Raw genomic sequence first — 27594 nt, forward strand, 5'->3', positions numbered from 1 at the left:
TGTGCCATTTAAATGGCCACAACAACGTAGCATCAATATTCCCAGGTTACTAAATCAGTGTGTGGCTGTCTATGTGTAGATGGCAACTGGATGATGATGAGGAGGAGGAGCAGGGAAGACTCATGACGTCACGGGCTTCCTCGTCCAACACACGACACGTTTCGATGTAACTGTGAAACCTAGAAACGTTTACAGCGCCTGTTTTGATCATCAGGTGATTGCAGCTTTGATATCAGACTCACATGGTAAGTGTCTAAAAGCCTATATGTCTAAAATCTCCGACTCGACAGTTCGTCTGTTTTCTGATCAGCTGGTTGAGTGGGTTCGTCTGTGGGCTGTGACTTGGTAACTTACACGTCGCATTGCTTGATATGAAAGCGGATAGCCTGCTAGCGAGCTTAATTTAGAGCAGGATTAGTAGTTTAAAAGGTTAATTTAGGTTTAAAGTGTCACGTCGCGGCTCGAACTCATAGTTTAATAAAATATTAGTGATTTTCCTTCAGCTATAATGATCTGATCAAATTCAAACACTCGCAGTTAAGCGAGGTGAATTACTATGAGTAGAGTCGCTAATGTCAGCGGCTAGCACAGCTCTGCTAGTGAAATATTGTGTCATTATGGTAGTGAAAATGTAACAACGTATCATTCAAGGCGAAGACATTCGGTTATGGAATGTGTTTTTAAACATGTTCTGGAATATTAAATGAAATATCGAAGCAAAATCGTCGAGTTGAAGCAGCCATTCCAACGTTTTCAGTTTCTCTTTTTTAACCGCTCTGTGTTTTAAGTGTTTTGAATCGGTAATGTATTTATGCCTCTATTGAATATTTACTTACAGGTGTCAGGAGTCTGACAGTGTGATCAATGGCTCTTTTAATCATGCTTCAGGGGTAATTGTTTATTAGGAGAAGATGGAGTACGTGCGATGAGTTGCATACATTAATGTTATTTTACATTAATAAAACACATATTTTGGTGAACAGCTTTAAATAGATATATCAAGGAAAGGCTTAATTCTACTTAATTATAGGTTATGACAAATAATAATAATGTTATGTGTTTTTTGATACATGGAAATATAAAATAGTGGTCGTGTTAGTTATGTGATTTTAAAGGAATTATTGTGCCCTTGAATTAATAAATGTACATAAAGGGTCACTTTTCCCCCAAAGAAAAAAAGAAAAAAAAGCCTCATTCTGCTCAATTATAGATTATGACAAATAATACAAAAATGTGACTTGTATTTTTTGTGTGTGTGTGTGTATGGCAATATTAAATAATTGTGGAATTGTTTGTGTAATTTGAAATGCGTTATTGTGCCCTTAAATTGATAAATATACATAAAGTGTCACTGTTCCAAAGAAATCAGAAGATCCAGCACTCTATTCAACTATAGCTGATGACAAATAATATGTGTGGCATGTTTTTTTAGTTTTATATATGGTAATATTAAATAATTAAGAAATTGTATGATTCCACATTAATTGTTGTGCCCTTGAATTAATAAATACACATAAAATAGTGCCAATGCTCTGATGACATTTAAAAAAAGGCTTCATTCTACACAATTATAGGGTATGACATAATATCTGACATATACATACACACACACACACTCACACATGTTTGTTTTTGTGAAAAGTGGGTTCATCCCATAGGCGTAATGGTTTTTATACTGTAGAAACTGTATATTCTATCGCCCTTCACCAACCCTACACCTAACCCTAACCCTCACAGGAAACTTTGTGCATTTTTACTTTCTCAAAAAAACTCATTCTGTGTGATTTATAAGTGTTTTGAAAAATGGGGACACGGGTTATGTCCTCATAAGTCACCCTCTCCTTGTAATACCTGTGTCATACCCATGTCATTATACAGAGTTGTGTTCTGATATGTCACAAAAACAAGAGCACACACACACACACACACACACACACATATATATATCTCCTATGTGGCTCTAATGGTTATTCTAACTTTGCTACATAACTTTACATCTTCTGACTGAAAACAATACAGACAAACAGAGTTCTCTGAAAGCTATTTAGCTGTTGGTTTAAGTGCTAAAGCATTTGTGTAAAAAGGGTGTGAATGTTCGATGTTTCGGGCAAATAAATGACTTTTCCATCTATGTGAGAATAGTTCCCACGCATCCTGATGCTCTGGAGAACAGACACAGGTGGACAACCTGTCACCGTAACAAAGCGCTGCCAAAACGTTGGTCTTTTGCTCCATGGCACTTGATCTCTTGTTGGATCAAAGATTGCTGAATCGTATCGGCTGGGAAGCAGCCACCTGTCCTTTAGAAATGAGATGAGATTAGATGAGATGAGAATCAATGCATGCAACGCGATCCAGTGACATGTGTTTTGCTTCTCCGCTTAGATCAGATGGAAATCAGGCCTGGAGTAACAAGTTCACTCATATGTTTATGGTACTTTAACTGTGCAGAACTGTAATTCATTGTTCTCTCAAAGAGCTGGGGGGCAAGGTTATTTTAAAGTTGTTTTAACTATAAGAGGAGGGTGTTTTCAACGAATCCCAGGACTTGTGTGAGCTTGCTAAGCATGTGAACATCAGATGTGCCAGCCAGAAAGCATTGTAATTTACTTTTTGCTCTGCCATGTGTGCCAGGTCAAGTTGGTGATATTTGCAAAAGGTTGTCTGTCACGGATGTCCAATGTTAAAGAAATAAAGGATTCTCTGTGCATGAGGAAATTCACATGACTCTGGCACAATACAGTCTGCTCCACCCTTCTATTGGAAAGTGTTCAATATTTGATAGGAATCGCAGGCCCCAGCCTACACGAATGCTGCTCAGGTTACATCTCTCATCAGACCCCAGAGGAATCTCTGGACTGAGTAACAATGTTTGTTATTGTCATGGTTGAAGCTGGGATGAGATCATCCAGCTCATTAAAATCTAAAGTTCATGTGCAATTACACTTCTCCGTGGGATTTATGGTGACTTTTCTGCTAGGAATGGTTTTACAGGCACAGTGTGGAGGTGTGACCCGGAAAGTACTGAAGAATTGCTCACATGACACTCTATGAAGCAGTCCAGGCTGTTTTTGTTATTATGAATATGGAAAATGGGCTGCCTTCTTCCCAAATTCCCCATAACACTCTTCATGGGAAAATAAGTAAGCTTTTTTTTTTAAGAGAGAGCCTATTTTTTTTATACTGGTATTTTCTGATTCATTTTTGATTTGAGAATAGACTTGTTTTGAAACGAATTAAACATGTTTTAGTATTTCATACCAAAAAACCATAATTTGCTTGACTAACCTTGTAAAAGTTGTGATTTTAAGCATCTTTGGTGATGTTTTTCCCCTGACTTTCCCCGACATTGTTCTTATTCTTATCTGGCTTTAGCTTGTTTTTCCAGATTCATATCCAGCAAAAGTGCTGAATCATTAAAACAAAGCAAAAGCTGCTTGATAATGTGCAAGTGAACGTTGCAAGTGAACGACGCCTTGCGGTGCCATCCCAAAGAAGTTAAAAATCACTCTCCTGGACCTTTTCCTGGACTGTGCCCAGCTGGTGGAATGACCTCCCAATCTTAATTCATATTTTTAAGAAACATCTAAAGACTCAAGTTTTTCGCCAGCACTTAGCCAACTAATATTAGCACTTTTCCTTCTTTTCATATATATATATATATATATATATATTAGGGGTGTAACGGTTCACAAAATTCACGGTTCGGTTCGATACGATACACTGATGTCACGGTTCGGTTCGGTTCGGTTCGATACGTTTTAGATACAGCAAAATGTAAAAACATCTCAACTTTTCAGAATGCCGCAAGCGCACCGCGGGTCATGTGACAAGAACCAACCAATCAGCTTCATCCTTTCCCGTAACAACGTTGAGAGCTCAGCCAAGATGAAGGAACAGCTGATCATAGTTGTATATGGATTGCAATTTTGAAATAAATTCAGTAGCAGAGCTACTGCAAGCGATTTTTAGAGCTGCAAATCCATTTATCCTTCGCTGAAATTTCCGCGTCTCATGGAGAGAGCACGTCATTGTTGCTTAGCAAAGACAGACGCCTCAGGAGAAAGACGCGCTTAGCGTTTTCCATGCGTTTTTAGGCACGATATGTGAACGGCCCCTAAGGCGCTCGCTCACTCAGCACGCGCTGAAGGCTCGTTGCAAAATGTCTAATGCATTTAACAGACCAGAAATATAAGATCCTAAAATAACCAACAGGTCTGGTGTTTGGGTTGGATTCCCTGTAAGCTATAGTGTCTAAATGCTGCAGGGATAGTTTGCTGCGTGCATGTTTCTCCTTTTTTTCGTCTTTTCCCAGATAGTACTGACGCATATATCCCAGATATTCCCGCTGGTTTTTTTTTTTTTTTTTTTGTAATCCCGCTGGTGTACCCTGTCATGTTGCAGATGCGACATACCGTTGTTTATTTATCCACCACTCTCTTGCCATCACCATTATAGCTTAAAGGGAATCCAAAGTGCACCCAAACACCAGACCTGTTGGTTATTGGAGGATCTTCTCATTTCTAGTCTGTTAAACGCATTGGCTATTTTGCAATGAGCCTTCAGCGTGTACTGAGTGAGCGAGCGCCTGCTGAGTAGCCTAACATAAACATATAAGATGGTGTTTTTTTCTTCTTCGGGAGTGTCAGGGGCGTTGCCTGTTACGTTGTTTGGGTTATTGGGCTACCTTGTTGAACGCATATCATTATATTTCTTTCTCTCTCTTTTTTATTTTTTTCAAATATAATTAATTACTCCAACGAACCGTTCGGTATACATAATGCGTACCGCGTACCGAACCGAAAGCGTCGTACCGAACGGTTCAATACGAATACGCGTATCGTTACACCCCTAATATATATATATATATATATATATATATATATATATATATAAAATAAAAAAAACCTGGCTATGCGTTCTGTACTAGACTAACTGAGCTTTTGATAAAAACGTCTGCTGAATGATTAATTGTAAATGTAAAATAATGTAATACAGATGCTCAGTTTTCACATTGGCTCGGCCATTGTCCAGTTATGCTCCCTGAATCTGATTCAAGTAATGTTAATTTCCAGTCTAAAAACAGCCGACAGACATTACCCAGACTCATATTTTACACAATAATAGACTGCATGTGTTTGAACTGGTTGGTTTGTGTTTGTTTGCAGGGGTGGATAAAGTGATGAGCCCCCCCTGCCCGGCCTGTGGGACCTGTAGAGCGCTGCGTGGGCAGGAAGAGTGGAGAGAAGTAGTAAAGGATGGGAAAGAGGGTATGGGGCCTCTGCCAGGGCGTCTCAACGGCTGTGCTCTATGGCTCCCTGGCTCTGTTCGTCTCCATTCTCCACAATGTCTTCTTACTGTACTATGTGGAGACCTTTGTGTCTGTTTACAAGATTGACAAGTTGTCGTTTTGGGTGGGAGAGGTAGGTTTGTTTAATGGCTTCTTCAATTACTTAAGATTCTTAAATTGTAAAAAAAATTCTTAAAAATGTCTATGTTAGATCTATTATTATTATTATTATTTTAATTTATTATTTTTTTTGTTTTGTTTAAATGTTTACCATTCCTAATTTTGGGGTCACTAAGGTTTTTTTTTTTTTTTGAAGAAAGAAGACTTTTTAGGAAACTATTAATATTTAATCTAGAGTGATGATAAAAATGTTTTACACAATTTAACAATAGCTTTTAACATTAATAATAATAAGAAATGATACTTGAGCTCCAAATCAGCATTTTAGAATAATTTGTGGAGGATCATGTGACACTGAAGACTGGAGTAATGATGCTGAAAATTCAGCTTTGCCATCACAATCAAACAATATGTAAAAAATAGAAAGCAGTTATTTTTAAATTGTAATAATTTTTCTAAATATTTCAATTTTTACTGTGTTCTTGATCAAATAAATGAGAGAATATGAGACTTAAAAAACATAAAAAAAAATAACAGACCCCAAATGTTTGAAATTCTTATTCATTATATTTGACTAAAATGCTGCTGTTTTTAACATTTTCTTTTCTGTTTGTTATATCATTTCTTTATCCCAGACTGTGTTTCTGATATGGAATAGCCTGAACGACCCTCTTTTTGGCTGGCTGAGTGACCGCTCATTCCTGAGCTCTCCTCAGTAAGATTCACTCTCTTCAAATTGGAAATCCATATTTCAGTAGGTACCATGTCTCATTTAAATCTTTGTTTGACTGTTCAGGTCTGGGTCCCAGATCACGTCCCCTGAGGTGGTCCTGAAGCGTCTGCAGGCACTCTCCCGTAGCGGGCCTCTCTTTGCCCTTTCGTTCCTTTCCTTCTGGGTTGCCTGGACCTGGCCTGGACTGCAGTTCCTCATCTGCCTGTGCCTTTACGATGGCTTCCTCACGGTGGTCGACCTCAACCACAACGCTCTCCTGGCCGACCTGGCCGTGTCAGCACATGACCGCACACGCCTCAACTTCCACAGTTCCTTGTTCAGTGCGATGGGCTCTCTGTCCGTCTTCCTCTCTTACTCCTTCTGGAACAAGGAAAACTTCTACTCCTTCAGACTCTTCTGCGTGACTCTAGCCACTCTCTCAATGCTAGGCTTTTTTGTGGTTTCACGTCTCCTGCGGCACCGGTTTCAGAACGAAGTCCAGCTACGCAAGGACGAGAGCCAAGCACTCACTGAGTAAGAGCATAATTTTTTTTTTTTTTGCGTGCTAAATGTTGCTCGTCGTTTAGCAGTTACATTTCATTGGAAGCAATTTATACCACACTAATTGCAGAGCCGGTCCCCGTGGAGCAACCTGGGGTTAACTGCCTCACTCATGGGAGGAATGTTGAGAGCGCTGGATGTGAACATTCAGTATTTGTGTTACCAGTACAGCTTCTCAAAGGAATATTTTACCCATCATTTACCACATATTAATCACATACCTATATTACTTTCTACTATGAAACATTAAAAGAGTTATAAGACAGAATATTCAAGAAAATTAAGATTATTTGTACAAAAAAGAACCATATAATTACCTTATTTTCCAGACTATAAGTCGCACTTTTTTTCATAGTTTGGCTGGTCCTGAGACCTATAGTCAGGTGCGACTTATTTATCAAAATTAATTTGACCTGAACCGAGAGAGATGAACCGAGAGAAAACATTACCGTCTCCAGCCGCGAGAGGGCGCTCTATGCTGCTCAGTGCTCCTGTAGTCTTCCACTGAAGACATAGAGCGCCCTCTCGCGGCTGTAGACGGTAATGTTTTCTCTTGGTGCTTGGTTCTTAATAAATGCGATTTATAGTCCAGTGCGATTTATATGTTTTTTCCCTCGTCATGACGTATTTTTGGACTGATGCGACTTATACTCAGGTGAGACTTATAGTCCGAAAATACGGTAGTGTATTACAGCCTACACCATCTTCACATAATGCCACATATGAATATTTGGCCAAGATACAGATTAATAATCTGGAATCTGAAGGTGCAAAAAAAAAGAAAATAGTCTTTAAAGCTGAAGTCCTAACCAATACATATTACTAATTGAAAATTACATTAAAATATATTTATGGAAGGAAATTAAAAAAATATCTGTGGAACATGATCTATACTTGATGTTCTAATCATTTTTGGCATAAAAGAAAATCTGTGCTTTTTAAAACTGGTTTTCTTCTCTTCTCTTTTGTTGCCTCTCATTGGATTATTCATCCTCATGACGTCCTCATAGACTGAGTGTCGGTCAGGCTCCTTTTACCTCACCTGAAAAGCCAGTCACTCTTGGGAAGTATCTAAAGCAGCTGTCACACCACAAGAACTTTATGTGGTTTGTTTCTATGAACCTTGTACAGGTAAATATGAGCAAACATGCACAAAAGACCAAGCTAAAGTGGTATATCCTGTTATCATTCAGTTAGAGAACCAATTATATGTGTTTTTTTCCTTTTACCCCACCATCTGCAGGTATTCCACTGCCATTTCAACAACAATTTCTTTCCTCTATTTTTGGAGCACCTCCTGTCAGACCATATCTCTGCCTCAACCGGATCCTTCCTGCTGGGTAAGACCAAACCAAATCATTCACATGAACGCAGCAACGCCGGCTATGTAATATCATCTTTTTGAAAGAAGTCTCTTAAGCTCACCAAGGCTGCATTTATTTGATGAAAAATACAATAAAACAGTAATATTATGAAAAACTATCACAAGTTCAAACAACTGTTTTATGATTTAATATATTATTAAATGTCATTTATTCCTGAAAACTGAATTTTCAGCAGCCGTTACTAAAGTTTGCAGTATCACATGATTCTCAGGGCTCAAGAAACATCACTTATTATTATCAAGGGGACATTTTTTTTTAAATAGAGCTGAATAAATAAGCTTTCCATTGATGTATGGTTTGTTAGGATAGGAAAATATATTTGAAAATCTGGAATCTGAGGGTGCAAAAAATATATACATTATATATACATATACATATATACATCTTTGCTTAATATCCTAATGATTTTTGGCATAAGAGAAAAATTGATCATTTTCACCCATTAAGTGTATTTTTGGCTATTTGCTACAAATGTGCCGTGCTACTTATGACTGGTTTTGTGGTCCAGGATAACCATGAAAACCGTGATTTATTTTTTAAATACAATTTTCTTATTTTATTTTCCTGTGACACAGGCATTTCTTACATTGCACCTCATCTGAACAATCTCTACTTTTTGACGCTGTGCCGAAGACTGGGTGTCTATCAGGTTGTCCGCGGGCTCTTCCTCCTGAAGTTGGGTCTCAGTGTAGTCATGCTCTTAGCCGGAGCGGACCACGTCTACCTGCTCTGCATCTTTATTGCTAGGTGAGAAATGAACGTTCCACGAGCCCTTCAGCCTCAGACTGCAGGTGTTCTGCCTCTTATGTGATATGAAATTCAAAACATTATGAACCTTTCAGTTATTGGATTTTGTTTAAAAGGAGCAGGTGTGCTTTTGTTTGCTAGCTAATCCATGTTGGTTCAAGACTTAAAACGAAGGACTTTTATCCATGCTAACAGACAGAAAACACACGTCTTCTCTGTATTGTTACTGTGAACTGCATGACATTGCCAAACAGGGAGAATATATCATCTTGAATGTTGGATAATGAAAAATCTGTTTTGTCCTTATATGTACGAAATATTTTGTCATGTCATATTCATTCACTTTAGACCATTTAAACTAATTTTAGTAAAATTTCTTCAGTTTTTTTAGCAATAACAAATAATCTAAGTGGTGATAATGTGCAAAATTATACATATTTTAAAGCATATAAATATTTATTCATTTAAACAAGCACCATTTAAAAAAAATTACAGTTTACAGTTAAGTAAAATTGCTTAATTACGGTACGTGCATGACTTTATGTGCTAGTCTATAACTTTGACAAAAAATCACAAAACCAACATCACATTTTCAGTTGTCGACACTAATTGATTAATAAAAGGATTCTTGTTAGACGAGAACAGATTTTGACGATCTTTCCTCATCATTTGTTTTCATCTATGTTTATAATTTTGTTGCATTGCTGGAATCTCTCCACAGTAATCGTGTCTTCACTGAGGGCACTTGTAAACTGCTGAACCTGGTGATCACAGACTTAGTGGATGAGGACTTTGTGTTGAACCGCCGACAACAAGCAGCTTCCGCCCTGCTCTTTGGGATGGTTGCCTTGGTAACCAAGCCTGGCCAGACCTTTGCCCCTCTTCTTGGTACCTGGCTGCTGTGTCTCTACACAGGTGTGTGTGCAATGAATAAATATGCATAACACGTAACATTCACATCTAATCATTTAGCAGATGCATTTTCTAAAGTGACTTACAAATGAGGGAAAACGAAGCAAATGTTTCATATATCAGGAGCCAACAATATATATATATATATATATATATATATATACACAAGTCTCTTGGGTTTCCCAAGGCTGCATTTATTTGATTAAAACTATATTAAAAACAGTGATATTATTGCATTTTTTCTCAAATTGTTCTATTTTTATAATTTTTTTTAATGCAGTATATAACTGTGATGGCAAAGCTGAATTTTCAGCCTCTTCTCCAGTCTTCAATGTCACATGATTCTTTAAAAAACAATTCTAATATGCTGATATGTTGTTAAAGAATGTTTCTTATTCCTATCAGTGTTGAAAAAGGTTGCGCTGCTTCAAATTTTTGTGGAAACCTTGATAACACTTGTTTCAGGATTCAAAAAGTGCATTTGTGTCTCATCATCCCCTATCATTTTCCAGGATATGACATCTTTGAGAGGAACTCAGTAGCAGAAGTACCGATTGCTGCTGCTGCGGTCCCTGTGCCACTGCGTCAGGGTTGTTTTTATCTGCTGGTGTTCGTGCCCATTTCCTGTGCCCTTCTGCAGCTGTTGGCGTGGTCTCGCTTCACACTGCATGGGCAAAGACTACAAAACATTAAGACCCTAAGGCAAGGTGCCCAACACAGCCACCTTATTGATGTCAAGGCTATCTAATGTTCTTGTATGCGTAAGAAAGATGAGTCGTGGACACTCCCCAAGGCCAGGCGTGCTGCCAACAGACCATGAGTGGAGAATAGTGATGCCAAATACTGCAAGAGACACTCAAGAGAGAATGTATGGTCCCATACAATTGAAACCTGCCTTAATTTACTATGTTAGCTAAATGTTAGGTATTTATATTGAGTATGTGACCAAAAATGAATGGCCAGTTTAAACAATCTTGTGGTTTGGGACCATATTGAACCGTACTGCCCCCAAACCGCCTGTTCTGAAGTTTCAGTGTATAGTTATATGGGTTTATAATCGAGCCAAATCCAATCAAATCTCCCTAGCCTGTATGTTTTAACTTTATCAAAAAAACACACTTTGTTCTGAGAAAGGGCATGTTTTCAGTAAGTTCAGCAGCATTCCAGGGTACATGATACAGAATTGCTTTGGATATCTATGGTGTTTCTTTTATACTGTCAGGACTTTTACATTTTCTTTTTAATTCGGCCAGATATTTAAAAAAAATTAAGATATGAAGTTGTTTTGTGGCCAGTAACATCTTATCTTATTTTTTTTTATTTTTTTTTACATTTTTAAATTCATTCAGTTACTTATTGCTATCAGTGATTAATATTACTGAAAAAGTATGAATATTATAGTTCACATGAACGTAAATGCAGACTGTGTGTTGTACTAGCATGTATAACTACCTTATTTTTGTACCAAATGTCCAGTTTCACTTTATTTTTGTGTTTTAGAGGCAGAGTTGTCAAGATGGTAATTCATTCCTTGGCCACTCTGACGTTAAAATAGACTTGTCAAAGTTATAAAAGGTTTTGTACAAGAGTTTTCCAAATTAAAATTTGTATTGCCAAATTTATATTCATAAACTTTTAGTAAAAACAAAATTTTTGACACATTCGTGAAATTGCATTTCCTGAATGATCAGTGAGAAGAAAGAAGACGTCTTAATATTTTAGACCTTATATGGTTAGTTTTTTGTCCGTCAACTACTGGTTGGGGCGCAATAAGCATCTGATATGTTATTCATATTTCATGGTTATTTATTGTAGGAGACATTTTAGTTATTTGAGAAATTTTTCACATTTTACACAAATGTGTGTAAGTCTGAGCTGTGGCTTTGGCTGTATAAGTTATTATAGTGCTGTTGACCATTGTTCGAATAATTTTGCTTGCAAATAAATGTTTTATAATAGTAATGCTATGTTTTGCTTTGCTGAATTAATGCTTTGAGGCAAATTTGTAGTTACTAGTTCAGCATTAACCCATTTTAAACTAAAAATATATATAATAATTTGTATAGGCCTACAACCAAGATAAATAAGTATAGACCTGGTGTAGAATATAAATACCTGAATGATCCAACAAAATTGAGGCACCACATGACTAGCTAGGTGCAGGTTTCAAATTACTTTGTATAACTGGTTCCCATGAAGACACAGCATACAGAACAAAAAGCCTCGAGAGCCTTCAGCTTTCTGTGAAGAATGTGTAATAACATTTACAGTACGAGCAACTGCTCGTCAACTCAAAAAAACTTATTAGAGATTCTGAATGTGACTTCTTTTTTCCTGTATCGTCTACGTCACATGTCGAGTAGTTTGAGTAGTTTCCTATGTGGGAAGGACTGGATTATGTCAGCGAATTTAACAACTTCATGTCATTACAGCTCGAATAAGAAATCCCCGTGATCCCCCATCTCACCCATCCCTTGAACCGAGCATGTTTTTGGTGATGACGAAGTTCCTCTTAAAAGGGCAACAACAACGGATGTAAGCTGTTCAATGAAACCTATTCACTCATTTGTAATGGGAAAGTAGAGCTGGTATGATTTGAAATTGTTGATCTTTCTGTGATAATCAAGGTCCAAATGAAACCAGCCTTTTAACAAATCTAAATGTGCAAAATAACACACTTTTTTGATAAATGTGGCTTATTAATAAATCTGGGTCCATATTTGTGTATCTATAAAACTATCTTCACATCACTCAAAACAGATCCAGTAATGTTTTGTTCATGAACAAATCACTGATTTGAACAAATGTTTTGAATGAATCATTCTGGTTCACTTCCAAGCACTGAATTATCATTTTTGTTCACTGAAGCCTGTGACGGCTTTCCTGTTTTTTTCTTGCTATAATATGAACCAATAGATTGGAAGACACGCAAATGTTTATAAAAAAATAATAAAACTGAATGATGTACTCACAGCTGGTTGTGTAACCTGCAGAAAATATCACTACTAGAAGTAACATTAAAACTAAAACTAAAACTAAAATTAAAATGACAAGCACAAAACAAAATTACTAAAAAGTAAAAAAATAAATAATTATATTTGAAAAATATTAAATCTAATTTATATACTGTGCATTAATAATAATAAAAAAAACAATAAAAACAAACAAATATATATATATATATATATATATATATATATATATATATATATATATATATATATATATATATATATACTGAATAATTATTAGTTAGTTTATTAATTATTATTGGTAGTTAATAGTCAGTGAATCATTGATTTTAGTGAACGATTCAAAGGATTCAAGTCACTGGGATATTTTAAAATGCCCAATAATCTTCGCGTTATTCCGGTTATTTCCCCGATGTGGATGCCCTTTTAAACAAAGCCCCGCCTCGTTGCTCGAAGCTCCTCCTTTTGGCATGTCAAAGCTGTGATGGAGTCACGTAATTGGCGGAGTGGTCTCTGTGAGGGGAGGAGCGAGTGTGAAGCCGTGTGTGTATTGAAACTCTCTTTTTCTGTCCCTGCATTCCAACCCTCATCAAAGCCTGAACGAGAGAAGAGGAGAAAACCATAAATAATACCATGGTGAGATCGGCCCGTTCTGAGGATCGACCCATGGATGCACGCTCTCAGCAATCGGCCGCGATAGGACTCGGAAGGAACGAAGAAACGCACGCCTGTGATCCACTTTTGATTTCTTTTAAGCACTAAAGCGGAGAGGCTTGATGGGAGCCAAACAGAGACGGTTTCTTTTTCATTTTTAAAGAGGGACGCAAGATGGCAGATGACAGACTCCAATTGTGAGAATCACTCCGTTTCGCTTTAAAATCTGAAAGACTTTCTGTTCATTTTGGAGGTGTAAATTATCGGAATAAGACTTAATTTTTTCCTCGCCTGAAGAGATATCAAAGTAAAGGCACTCGGCAGTCCAGTTTCTCTAGACTTGGTTACATACCAGTGTATGTTCTCTCTATGTTCCTTTGTTATAATGAGGGATGCGCTGAGTCTACACATATGTGTAAGAATTGACCGATTGGTCTAGTTAAGATCGTTGTTTTCTATGAAATTCAAATATATAACGCCGCGGGGATGTGCGATATGAATATTTTAATGTAAAGTGTACCGCACGTCTGTATGGAGATCTAGCAGAACCATTATAATCCTCTTTGGGAATAAAATCCATGTCAGTGTGATGCTATGTCAACATAGCAGCAGACAGAAACAACAAAAGCCTTGTCGTGAGAATAATAATTTACTTTCAACAGCTTTTATTAGTCTCTCACTAGAAGCTGTTCTCGAAAAACAGCCTGTCAACGTGTTTTTAACCTAGTATAGAGGAGCTGTCAGCAGACTGGATTATTCATAGTCGTCGTACATAACTAGTGGGCGCAGGAATTGGCCATACATGTAACGTTAGAATATGAACTAGCGTGTTGGCATTTAAAGTCACAAGACAGAATACGTCCACTTTAGTGCTGTGGTAACAAAATTCTCGCCGCCGCCTACAGTTGACACGAACGAACGAAGAAGTGGGTGGTGTAATGATGTTGCCTTGAGCTAAAGTGTGCTCAAAGTGTATTTTCCTAGAGTATTCGTACTCTCATTGGCACAAAGTTGAGGTCTGTGGGATAAAACAAGGTCCTTGTGGTTCCCACACCACCCATTTCAGGTATCGAAAAAGGAAGACCTATTTTATGCAGTTTTTACCTTGACTTGTGAGCATTAAAGATGGCTGAGAACTGGAAGAACTGTCTGGAAGAGGAGCTCATATGCCCTATTTGTTTGAACGTGTTCTCGGAGCCGGTTCAGCTCCCTTGCAAACACAACTTCTGCCGCATGTGTATCAACGAGGCCTGGTCTAAAGATACAGGAATGGTCCGGTGTCCCGAATGCAACCATGCCTACAGCCAAAAACCAGCTCTGGAGAAGAACCACAAACTGTCCAACATTGTGGAGAAGTTTAACGCGTTAAACGTTGAGAAGACGCCAGCAGTTTTGCACTGCATTCTGTGTCGACGCGGCCCTCCGCTTCAAGCCCAGAAGGTTTGCCTCAGGTGCAATGCGCCCTGCTGCCATTCCCACGTACAGACCCATCTCCAACAACCCTCTTCCAATGCTGGACACTTACTGGTGGACACTGAGGATGTGCGGGCCTGGAGCTGTCCACAGCACGACGAGTACAGACTATATCATTGTGAAACCGAGCATGTGGCCGTCTGCCAGTACTGCTGCTTCTCCAGATGTGCTACCAACCACGGCCACGCGGTGTGCGATATAGAAGTCAGACGTAATGATATCAGAGTAAGTGGCCTCAACTTCTTGTCTTATGTTGTACATTCTGTTATTTTGCTTCCAACTAATGGATGTGGTTCACTTCTGGATCTGGCGGAGACGACGATGAGGTTTATCGATGTAGATGCTAACTATTCTGTCCCCTTCCCCCTTTTTTTCTTCCATTTTGAATGATAAACAATTGGGTAGAGCTGCAAACAATACCCAAGCTCTCCTTTGGGCTTATCTTCCCAGCACAGGTGCATCCTTGCGTGGCGTTTTGGGGAGGGGGAGTACTGCGACTGGAGAAAATAATGATGAGTCTTATTTTCTGTGGCACAGATGAGGGAAAAGGCCAGATTTGGATTTAATTTACCCCTAACAACCCCTTGCATTTTCCAGGCTTGCTGCAACAAAACAACCTGGGTTTTCTTGTTTAAAATAATCAGCATTGCACAATGCTCTAGATGTTTTTATAGCCTTTTCATAACCCTAAAACCAAAATTAACAGGCAGAATGGAAACTGCTCTGATATTATATTAAATATCTCAAAAACAAATCTGTTCAGTAACTGCCGGATGTGTGACATATGAAGCTTTTTCCCATTTGCAGTAGCTTTATGTGTGTAAGAAGAAAAGCAGTGTGCCTCCGATTTGATTGATGTGCAAGCTGTCAGCATAATTTCCAGTCATGTTGATTATATAAATCATATGCCATCAGTTGTCTCAGGCATTTCTGTGACAGGACATGTTAGCAAAGACCAATCAGTCTACAAAATGAACCCTGGCTGTGTCGTAGCCCAAGCTACTTGAAACTGAAACCATGCCCGTTTGGGATGTTTTGGGATTTCCAGAGCTCTTTTCACAGGTAGTCCTTGTTTGTGAATGTTAAGTTTACCATCTTTGATGGACACCATTTGTCTTTCCACGTTCATCTGCTACAAGGCAGAATGGCTCTGTCTGGAGCTGTAGCTCAGGGCAAGGTTGCTATTGCCTCGTTCACTCTGACCTTGGCAGTAGAGACGCTGGTTTGAAATGACAGGGATTTTGAGCACCCTACCCCCATTCCCCCTTGAGAGAGGTCCGTCCTGGATGGCAAGGCAGCACCGCTGCCATGAGGTATTAGGTTCCACCCTCCAGGCTTCTGCCGGCAGCCCGAGCTCATCAGTTACTACAATTAGGCCATGGTCTTAGATCCTAGAGCTTCAAAGACATTCTCTGTCTCCATGCGGTTTTCTGCTTCTTGACCTTTCTTCTGTGCCTGATTGTTGATGTAGATATACACCAATTTATAATCTGTAAAGGAGTAAATGTTGTCAGAAACCAAACATGTATTTTTGTCTATTGTGAAGCACATCGCCAAATTTTGGTGACAGTATTTTCACCACAGATTAAAGAGATAGTTCACTCAAAATTTAAAGTGTCATAAATGATTCTCCCTCATCATGTCACATCTTGTGCAGAACAAAAATATATATTTTGAAGAACCTTTTTGCCTCTGCAATAAAATTCAGTGGGGTCCAAAACAAAACTGGACTTTCCAACTGACTTTCACTGTGTGGACAAAAACCCATTAAGATGTATTTCAGGACGCCTGTTTTCACCAAATTTCTATTTTTGGTGAACTATCCCTATTAACTCTTACCACAATAAGTGACTTAATAGGGAAATGGCTCCATATGGCTTTAAATTATGTACTACTGCTGTAAAAAAAATATGCAAGATAGATCTCCTGCTGTGCTAAAATGAATATTGCACATCGTACTGTAAATATGGATCATTTTTGGTAATGCAGAGAGGTTAGTGTAGTCTGTATGAGTCCGATTCACTGCCAAATCCAATTCCTTGGATCCGAATCTTGATAATGGATTTACGCCACAAGAAAATCGGTTGATGCACAACCGAGATACATGAAAACAAGTCCGTTTACCCAGTACCACGTGATTGTGGATCCAATTTGTCATATGCTCAACAAACAAAATCTGTTGAAAGGAAAAGGTTTGGCTGCGCGTATCATCGGCAGTGATTGATGTAGTTCATTTGGCACAGAGGGTACAGTCAGCTGTTATAAGCATCTGTCAGACGGTGTGATTGAAGATCATTAGTTTGCAGCGCATCCCTCTCTGGGTCTTGCGTTTGTCCTGTACTGCTGCATTCTGAAGACTGACATTGATTCCCTTTGTTTTTTACTCTTTGTAGCTGATATGAATCAGAATTATATAACAGCATTACTCTCAAGTGTGAAGAAAAATACCAAAATTGGCTTCTTTTGCATGTACGAGAATTCCTGTTTTGTTTAATCTTTCCTCCCGCATGTGAGGTTATTAAAATTTGACGTCATGCTACTGAATTAGACCTGCCCTCAGTCAACTTTGGCAGCGCGAGCCCTGTTCTTTGCCTGTAGGCTCTTGAGCATAAAGTGGCTTGATGTGGTTGAGGTTTGTCCTCTTTCTACAGGAAGCAGTTTTATCTGTGAGCTAGCCTGCATTCATTACGGAGCTTTGCTCCAAAATACACACTCACAGGGTCAACACGATTTGTATCTGCCTTGGACGCAGACAAAGACAAAATGGGGAAAGACGGTGTGAAATGAGCCTTCCTTCTTTCTCGTGGCTCTCCTCTATGCTGTCTTTCCTTCTCCTCCTCCTTTTTCCTCCCTTATATTCCCCTCAGAATATACAGATATGAAAAAAGAGCTTTGTTGCCATGACAGCACCCCCACCTTCTTTTTGGTGTCTGCCTCTCGCACAAGGCGTTTGTTTAATTAAAACTAATTTGGTTTGTTCCTTAGGTACCACTGAACTTCTGTCAGGCGTCGCAAGTCATTTGTTGATTGTGTTTTTTTTCTTCCCCCTTTGTTTGCCATTGAATATGAAAGGAAAATAATTGAAATTCCTCTTCAGCCACCAGCCCTTCTCCGCGGGGCCCTGACAGTTGCATTCATTGAAAAGAAAGGAACAGGAAGTTAGCAAAGTTACATTTGTGCCATCACAACAGAACTGACTTTGTATCTTTTGGTCTCAGTGCTGCATTTTCATATTATTTATGTAGATTTTAAAAGAAAAGAATATGCTAGTTAACCAGAATACTAGATTGTTCAGTGGTTATCTTGTAATTGTCATTGTCTTAGCAATAAAAAAGACTTAAATAGATTTTTTGGTACCCAGAATTCTTAGTTCATCATTTAACCTGAATTTATATTACAACATTAGACATGTAGAACACTGATTCTCATATCAATATTACATTGATAGCTGCTTATTGTTTATATATGATCTTTGGGCTGAACTAAATAGTGTAGATTTATTCTTTTTACTGGTGATATATAATTAAGTAACATTTTGAATATTTTGATTTATTAAATACCCATCAAAAGTTTCCTTAGAAACATGTCATTACAGTAGTTTTGTGACTCTTCCTTGCCTTTTCAGTATGATATTAAGACATGCTTTAAATAGTGTCTCTGATTAAACTTCTAGAATGGCATAAGATTTTGTAATTTTTTTTTTTTTTTATGTAAGTGACTGAAAACTACAATTTAATTTGCTCTACCAATTGATAAATCTTGCTGTTTGAAATGGTTGTTGTTTTGAAGTATGCAAATGAAACCGATTAAATATCATTCTTCGTAGCATTCTGTTCTTATGAAACGCACATTTCATGCACTAATTTGTTATTACACACTGTCATGCATACAGAGGAAGTTCCTTTGTCCTGAAAGCCATAAACATTTTCACCAAATTGCCATTTCCACTCCACCTCAGGTCATGTAATTTCATAATATTCTGGAAACGGCAGTGGTGGAGATGACATTGTTAAAGTGAGGAATGAAATTGGCTTGGGTAATTTCATAGCTAGCATTCTATGTGTCCAAAATATTCAAATAATGTTTACACATTTTGCATAATTGCATACAAATTGCATTGCAGATTGGAAAGGACATTCAAAAATTGGCATTTACCTTGCTTTTTTTTCCCATACAGTTTATATTTTATCTCAAGCATGGTCTTTACTGACAATATTCTTTTAAAACTAGGAGCAGTTTGTTGCAAAATGGTTGATTGTGGTGGAAAATGGTTTCTAATTATTCCACTGTTTTTATTTTTTATGGAATGTTTATGTATTTATAATGGTTTAGAGTCATCAGCTGATTAGGATCATCCTCGCATGGGCAGATATTAAAATTTAGTCAAATCAAAACAGCATTGCCCTAATCTTATCTTTTTGTATTTCAGCAAATGCTGATTAAACAGCAGGATCGAATCGAGGACCGGGTTCAGGACATAGAAGAGCAGCTCTACAAACTAGAATCTGACAAATGTCTCATGGAAGTAAGTGTGAAATGTTCATACTGTACACTGCTCAATCACATTATTATTATTAGTAGAACAACTGCATCCTTTACTTTGCAAGCTTCGGAATTAAACACTTAGCTTTTTAATACAAGACACTCTTCCTATTACTGTGATTAATGACCACATTAGTACATTCGTACAGGTCTGAGATAAAGGTTATGCCTAGTTCTTGTACCATAACAAATCCAGTTCCTCAGAGGCTTTTCCTAATCATCCATATCAGATGCGGTCTCTGCTTAGCCTCCGTTGTTAAGACAGAACAAGACTTGCATAATAAGTTATGGTTTTGTGCTGATCTGTGGAACCTCAGGACAAAGTGCAGCACCTGAAGGAGGAGGTGCAGCTGCAGTATCAGAAAATGCAGCAGCTCTTGGAGGAGGATCTGGGGAAGACCCTGGAGGTCCTGGATAAGGCCCATTCCAAGTTCTGCCAGGAGAACTCGGCGCAGGCCCTGCAGCTTCACCAGAAACAGCAAGAGGCTAAGAAACTGCTCAGCTCCATCCAGATGGTTTTTGATAAGGCAGAGGACATCGGTTTTATGAAGGTGACCTGACTTTTATTGCTGTTGTCGATACTACACAGCCTGTGTTTGTTATTAATGGTGACATTTAACCGTGTTTTAAAGTGCCTTTGCCTTTAGTTGTGGTGAGGATGATGAAGAGTATTTTTCTGCCAGGCTGTTATGAGTGAACTCAGATTTATTGTGAGCTATAACAGTGTAATAGTATACAAAGATGCCAGAAAAATGACTATTTTTGGCCCTGTGTATAATGGTCATCCATTTTTCATGTGCTGGATACACAGTTCACCTCTCTGGAATTCAGGATATATTAAGTATGAATGATATTTTCTAGGTTGGGTTTTGTTTTTCAGATTTATAGATATAAAGTCAGATACAGCTATGTGTTAGTGTTCAGCTAAACTATGTGATTTCAGAAATATTAATGTTTAGGAAATGTTTGGAAATGGGGGAAACAAATACCAGTTAGCATATTTACTAATTCTATTGGGGAGGGAGAGATGCTATAAACCAGAGATACTAAAACAAAGAGATGCTATAAATTTGACTTTTTTTTCCCCACAAAGAAACTCCTTTGTTATTCTAATGAAGCTGTCCGTCTGCTGCAGGCAGACATGCATTTATCATCATCTTGTCCTTGAATTGCTTGTTCACTGCAGTCTTATTTTAGCTTCTTGCATTCAGTTGACTTGCAAAAAAAAATCAGTTCTGGAATTGGTTTTGCAAAAACCCACACACAACACTGGTGGGCGGGGCCTGCTTGCTGTCTGTATCGATATTTGTCATTTTTCATTACCACTATAAAGCTTTAAATAAAGTTCTGATGCTTATACACAGAAAATTTCCATATATAGTATTTTATCCCAGAGAGTCTTTTTTACAAAGTGCAAATAATTATACTATTGGTACTCTAATTATAATATAATATAATGCAGTATAAAAACAAGTTAGTATATTTAAATGACATACTACATGTATAATTATGATAGTAAATATATTATTTTCTTCTTCTCTAGTAAAATGTACTATTATTATATTATAGCATTTTTTTTTTTTTAATGTTTTACCTGTTATAAATAGAGAGTGAGAGTGGGTATAGGAAACAATGTCTGTGTGAAAATACATATTTTACATTTACATAGTTACTCTGTTTGTATTGTAGTTGTTTTATCGTTATCTTTTTTTTTATTAGCTGTATTTTATGTGCAGGAACTCTGTTATTGAAATTATATATAATATATTTTTATTTTATTTTTTAGAACACAAAATCTGTGAAAATACTAATGGACAGGTGAGTCACTGCAGAGTTTTCATACATGAATCATTATCATAGCGTTCATTAGTCATCATTCCTGTCCTGTCATTGTGTTGTGGATAGACATAAACTCAAATATTTTTGGCCTCTAGGTCTCAGTCGTATGTGGGCAGCACATTGTCATCGTACAAAGTGGGCAGCCTCAACTCCAAACTCTTTCTGTCTGAAATCTCTAAAAGAGAGAAGAACCTCTGCAAGATGCTGGAAGGTATACATGGAAAAAAAATACATATGTTCAAGTATTAATTATATAAAACCTTTTGAAGTTGTATCCACTGTTTTTTTTAAATAATGGACCAGTTCTGTAATTATTTTATCATCCTTCTCATTTCCAGCTCCGTTCAGCGCTCCAGCAAACTTTTTCCAGAGTATTCCGGCGTACCTTTGCGAGAAGCGCAGACACTCAGTGGCGTTCCCCGAAGGCAGCGGCAGCAGCCGAGCTGGCGCTAGCTTCATGGACTCATCCTCATCAGGCCCTGCGGCTGCCAAGCAGCCGTGCCTGAGTCTCACTCAGGGCTCTGCCCCAGGCGAAGGTCAGTCCTCCCAGCATGCTCTAGGGCCGTGTGGCTCCACCCAACACGTAGGAAGCAGCAGCTCAGCCTCCGGCTCTCAACCCTTACCGCACTCTGCCTCGGTGTTCCCGCACTCCCATTACCCAAACGGCAGCTCCTCCCAGCTGCCCCAGTATGGAGCGCGGAAGATCCTGATGTGCACGGTCGATAACTGTTACTGCTCAGGGGTGCCCTCCGTGTCCAACCACCGCGGACATCCACCCTACCCTCGATCCAGCTCCTTCCCCTGGCCAGTGAGCTCGCAGGAGTACTCCCACGCCCCTCTGCCCTCGGCTCCGGCCATGTCCCAGTCTCTCCAGAGCCTGTCCATGCGTGACTGGATCGACGCCTCTCAGTCGCACAGGCACACTGACTTCTACAGCCTCTACGGCCAGTCTTCCACCAAGCATTACGTCACCAGTTAACCCCTGCTCCAGTGACTGCTGCCAGTCACCAGATGGGGCATCCTTTTCCACTGAGAGATGTCTTAAAGAGATGCATGTGGGGCATTTTTATACGCAGACCTCATCAATCATTTAGAATGAACTGCTGAAGTCCGAGAGCAGCGAAAAAGAAAGTTAATATCACAAAGTCAAGCATAGCTTTGCACATTATTTAGGCACTAATGGTGTTGTGATTATGTACCATGAACGCAAGTTTCTCTTCTAAAAAAATAACACTTGATGCTTGCAAGAGATGCAGAAATGGAGGATGTTGTCATTTGTTGAATCATCAATAATGTTGCACTTTCTTTGTAAGACCCAAATTTCGCAATTACCGTTGACTCATAAGGCGAAACGATGGAAGTCAGCAGTAAAACCATTAAGTTGGCTCTTAATGAAACTTAAGATGATTTACTGTTGAGAGAATTGAAGCCCATGATGTTTTATTAACTTCACATGGTTGTCGTTTGTTAGAACACCCATGTGCAGTCTGTATAGTTTCCCAGCCTTCCATATTTCAGCTTTCATTTGGTTTAAATTGGAGTCTGTGGTCATTTTATTTGTCACAAATAGCACAAGCACATGTTAATTTGAACCGTTTTTAACCAACCCGGAAACTGGAACAGCACAGCATTGTCATCGCCGCCATTGTTCGCCATTTCGCTTGACCTTCCCTACTGATTGCAGCTTTTTAATGGAAATGCCCTTCACCTCGGTTCGCAGTCCTCTCCTTAGGCTTCCAAATTAACAGAGAAAGCACCTCCACCCACAGCCTTCAATCTGGTCCCCATCCAGACAGTGCTGTGTCTCTCTCACGCCCTTCAAAGCCACAGAAACACCCCCCTGTACATCCTGTATGTTAAATGCAGGATGCATTGGTTTCGCATTCTTTCGTTTACCCGTGGCCTCTCATTATATCTGACTCTTCAGCGGCTTCAGCGCAAAAATGTCAGCCGAAGACGAAACGGCCTGTGTTCAGAGGGTCATGGTGCACTTGATGCCTCCGCATTTACTGTCAATGCTGTAATTGTTCTTCCTTGTGTTTCATGCCGTTTCCGGCTCCAAGCAACGGAGCCTCTGGCTTCCTGTTTGTTACTGAGTGCATGTGGAAAAGAGTTTATGAGCACTCGTAGAAAAATAATAAAACTGCTAGCAGTAATAAAATTACTTTTGAAACAGGGATTACGTTTTTTTTGGTTTCTTTTTTTTTATTTAGTTTTTTTAGATCTACTTAAGAGAAACAGTGACCAATGAGCGTTATGAAACTAACTGAATTCTTGGGATAAAATGGAGGGATTTTCTGTTGTAAATATTTTGTGAAATGAAAAAGAAAGACTTGTAATTTGGAAAGATCCTTGTTCAAATAAATGCTAATTTCAAGTTTATGAAGTTCTTTTTTCCAGTTTCTTTGTTTTTGTGCTGTATAATCAATCTTAACCTTAAGTTCTTTATGCAGACTCAGAAAATTAATTCTACCATTGCTAACATCACTATAGTAAAACTTACATCAGACACTCAGTTTATATCTATGTAAACCAAATTATTAGCATAAATGTAGATATGAATAGATAGATGCGAATAAATTTGAAAAATGTGCAGTTTTTTATTTTTCAGAAAGCCTGTGAAGCTATTTTCAATGTGTTGGAAAAAGATTTAGGTGGTTAAAACTAAAACCCATCAAATAAAATGAAAGCGAAAACGCAAATGAGTCAGTCAAAATGCCCTTTGCCTCAGTTTTATTGATTTCTAGACAAGAAATTTAGGTCAGGGTTGGCTAGATTCTCATTGTTTTCATCTCTCAACCGACAGTGACCCACTCACTCTTGATATGACTAACATTATGAGAACTACAGTGCTTCCAGAAGAACCGTTTTAAATGCATGTTTCTCTGCTACAGCTTTAAAAGCTCAGTGTGAGGTTTTATGCATATAGGGATTCACTAGCTTGAGCACAATGTAGACACAGCCACCTGTCAGTGCATTTACAATGGCATGTGAAAAATTGGAGGCAAATAGTGAAAAAAATATGGGTGTGATCTGCATATGCTGACATTTGCTGTTTCTGCTAAGCCAGTGGAAATAATTAATGTATTTCTTGCAACTGACATAAATGAAGGCCTGTTCAGTTTTTTTTTTCGTGCATGTATACGTGAAGAAAACCAAAGATTTATTAACAATCTGAGTGACTAAAGCCAAGTGATCTGAATTGGATGCCTGCCTCTGACATGTGGCTACATGTGAAACAAGGTGCTGTGAGTATGTTTGTGTGTGTGCGTGTATCTGCAAAAGTAAGTCTTTGGTGATGTTTGTATAACCTGTGAGTGAGCAGGGTTTCGTCTCCCCCTCCTTGGGTTTTCTTTCTTAAAAGAATGTCAGATGCCTTACTCTACATAGCAGCTCAGCATTTTTAGTGCATCACAAGGCAAACAGAAAAGAAAGCCAAAGATATTTGTTGGCTGGAGCACAGCATAGACCAACAAAAAAGATATAAAAAAACATCTGGCTTCTCTGAAGGCTGCACAATTTATCAATGCACTGCACAAAAACAGCTTCTGTATGAAAAGACTGTATATAACTGTGTTTGCTAGTGAAGAGCACAGCTGTCACACTGATGAAGAACTTCTGAATGTGATACAAGGTAAAATGAAGGCCAATGCCTGCGTGTTAATATGAGCATATTAATTGCATGACATTTGATTAGTTTAGGGGAGTAACTGGCAAAAAGTAGCACCATTATTCTAACTTAGCTGCGTTTTTATTAGCATGACAGCAGAACAGCTGTTTTTTAAATATTCATCCAGCAAGTAATTTGTTCCCCCCAAAAAGAACAATTTTTTTAATGTTTTTTTTTTAATATATCCTGTAGATAATCAAAATGGCACTTTTGTAGCTAGCTAAGCTAGCAGGCTAACTGGTAAACCATATATTTGGCCAGTGCCACAGATGCACTATACAGCCTACACTGAGCACTTAAACTGTGCACATGTGATCTACTGTGTAGTTTGTAAATTTTATAAAGTTATTTACAGATGTCATCCACCATCAGTCCTCTGCTAAGTAAATAAAGCTACACCAACATGGCATAATGGTGTGTAAAATACATTATGTAACTTGGCAGCAAGTAGATGGCAGGCTAATGGGCGTGGTATTTAAAGCTGGCATATCTGGTTAATTGGTTCGCATATAAATGGAAAAAAAAGAAACTAGCCTAATCTGCAACTGCAAACTACTCTTGCTACTCCAACCATGCATTCATATAGCAGAAAAAGCAAGAGTAGTATGTTGGTATGTGGTTCCAGTTTCAGATGTTAGACCATGTATATCTTTAGTTATATCATTTGTGATGATTTAAAAGACATTAATTGCTATATTTACATAGTTAAGATTACATTTTTCAAACAACGTTGCTATTTATTATGATAGTATTGCATTAAATGCCTTCATTGTGGTTAGCTTCTTTACTTTAGTAGCTTAGCTTGTAGTAGCTAACTGCTTTTCAAGTAGTTAGGTTGACTACTGTCAGTACAGTAGCTTGCATCTTCAGACACTTTTTATGCTTTTTATGTTGTCAAGGTGACTGAATGTATCTTTCAGTTATATAGTTCCGTACTTCTGCATTCGTCATTTCTCACCGGAGCTTACGCTTTGCCTACGTCATCCGCTGGAATACCTCTCGTGATTCTGAGCATGCGTACAGTTGACATCTGAACAGTTAGTGGAATTTAAGCTAGATATTACGCTTTAGATAGTTTTAAATATGGATATTTTTCTTACGCAAATGTGTCACAACTTTAGAAGGCCTTAATTAACCTCTCAGAGTCATGTGGAGCGATTTTTATGTTGGATAGACACTTTTTTGTACTTCAAAATCTTCAAAATCACCACCATTCACAGCCATTATAGATTGGAGCAGCCTATTTTCCCGTGGTGGGGGGGGGTTGAACTATCCCTTTTAAGAACCTTCGGATTATAAATTGCACCTAAGTATAAGTCGCATCAGTCCAAAAATACGTCATGACAAGAAAAGAAAAAAACATATGAGTCGCATTGGACTATAAGTCGCATTTATTTAGAACAAAGAACCAAGAGAAAACATTACCGTTTACAGCCGCGAGAGGGCGCTCTATGCTGCTCAGTATAGGCTACAGGAAAATTGAGCAGCATAGAGCGCCCTCTCGTGGCTGTATAAATTAATTAATTTAAAAAATGTATACAAAAAAATAATAATAATAATTTTGATAAATAAGTCGCACCTGACTATAAGTCGCAGGACCAGCCAAACTATGAAAATAGTGTGACTTATAGTCCGGAAAATAAGGTATATACTTCATACCAAGAATGATAACTCTGAAAATAATTATTTTAATTCCCACACGGACGATGCTCAATCTCTGAAAATCTGTGTGGATTATGATTGGCTGTAAATGTTTTATCATACATTTGCTAGAAAAAAAAAAAACATTGTGAAAGTGATTCCAGCAACATTGTTCCTCTGTTTCGTTATCACTATAACTGTGGTGTGGATTTCCCTCTCATACAAGCTGAAAGATTATTTAAGCTTTATAGTTTTAATTATCATTAGGGCCAGTTCACACCAAAAACGATAACTACATAGACATCCACAGAGTTATAGTTTCGTCATCTGCTGTTTTAACTGCTCAAACTCTTTAAAGTCAGGTGGATTCAAATTGGCTCTCAATGATTTATGGAAAAAACTGGAAATAAAAATCACTGAAAGTGATTCCAACAGTATGGTTCCTATAGAACATGTTGGTATCATTAAGCTGTGGAGTGGACTTAACATGGAATTACAATGATTATTACAACTTTATCATGATCATCTGCCTTTCAGTGTTTGTAGCAGTGATCTATCATAGACGACAGCCTTTTTTTCCCCTGGGTGTGGCACTCTGAAATATTTCACATCAGTTTTAATGCCTTACGCTTTCTTTGGTTCAAGTTCTCATTTGGGTTTTATGGTTTTATATTCAGTAGCTGCTTTTGAGGCTTCTATTAGAAGGTCTCAGAGGAAACTAGATGTCTATTAGATTAATGGAAAGTTTAGGAAATAATACCCTCTTTTCTCTCTAAACCGGTTTTCACAGTCCAAAATACCACAGCAGTCCACTGCCACTGTGATTTGTGTGTGTTGGCTCCCACTGTTGTTGTGAGCTCCCTTAGCCGTGCTTACGAGAAAGAAACAAACCGTAGTGAAACTGTTTTACAGGAGGAAACTTTGCCCACGAAGCCAAGAATATCTTTGCGCACTGGGCTGTTTTAACTGTGTCTCAGAGTGCAGGCACAGGTTGTTTTCCAGAAAGTCCAGCTGAGCTCAGGTTTACTTGTGGACCCTGGCCTCCAGCATGTACCTTTTTTTTGCTGATGCCTGCC

At 38.3% G+C, this 27594-nt stretch overlaps 2 protein-coding genes across 2 annotated transcripts; both read left to right on the plus strand.

Moving 5' to 3' along the window:
- Positions 1-105: 105 nt before the first annotated feature.
- On the plus strand, positions 106-11689 carry LOC127969401 (transmembrane protein 180-like). Its single transcript, XM_052571324.1, has 9 exons — positions 106-245; positions 5169-5423; positions 6046-6125; positions 6207-6656; positions 7694-7814; positions 7927-8023; positions 8644-8815; positions 9537-9730; positions 10240-11689. Exons 2-9 carry the CDS (start codon positions 5259-5261, stop codon positions 10473-10475), a joined length of 1515 nt encoding a protein of 504 aa, XP_052427284.1. The 5' UTR covers positions 106-245; positions 5169-5258; the 3' UTR covers positions 10476-11689.
- Positions 11690-13215: 1526 nt separating this feature from the next.
- LOC127969243 (E3 ubiquitin-protein ligase TRIM8-like) lies at positions 13216-23589 on the plus strand. Its single transcript, XM_052571084.1, has 6 exons — positions 13216-15051; positions 19256-19351; positions 19686-19919; positions 21155-21186; positions 21303-21418; positions 21546-23589. Exons 1-6 carry the CDS (start codon positions 14479-14481, stop codon positions 22184-22186), a joined length of 1692 nt encoding a protein of 563 aa, XP_052427044.1. The 5' UTR covers positions 13216-14478; the 3' UTR covers positions 22187-23589.
- Positions 23590-27594: the final 4005 nt, after the last annotated feature.

This window comes from Carassius gibelio, chromosome B12 (assembly GCF_023724105.1).
Source record: "Carassius gibelio isolate Cgi1373 ecotype wild population from Czech Republic chromosome B12, carGib1.2-hapl.c, whole genome shotgun sequence".
NCBI classification, from domain to species: Eukaryota; Metazoa; Chordata; class Actinopteri; order Cypriniformes; family Cyprinidae; genus Carassius; species Carassius gibelio.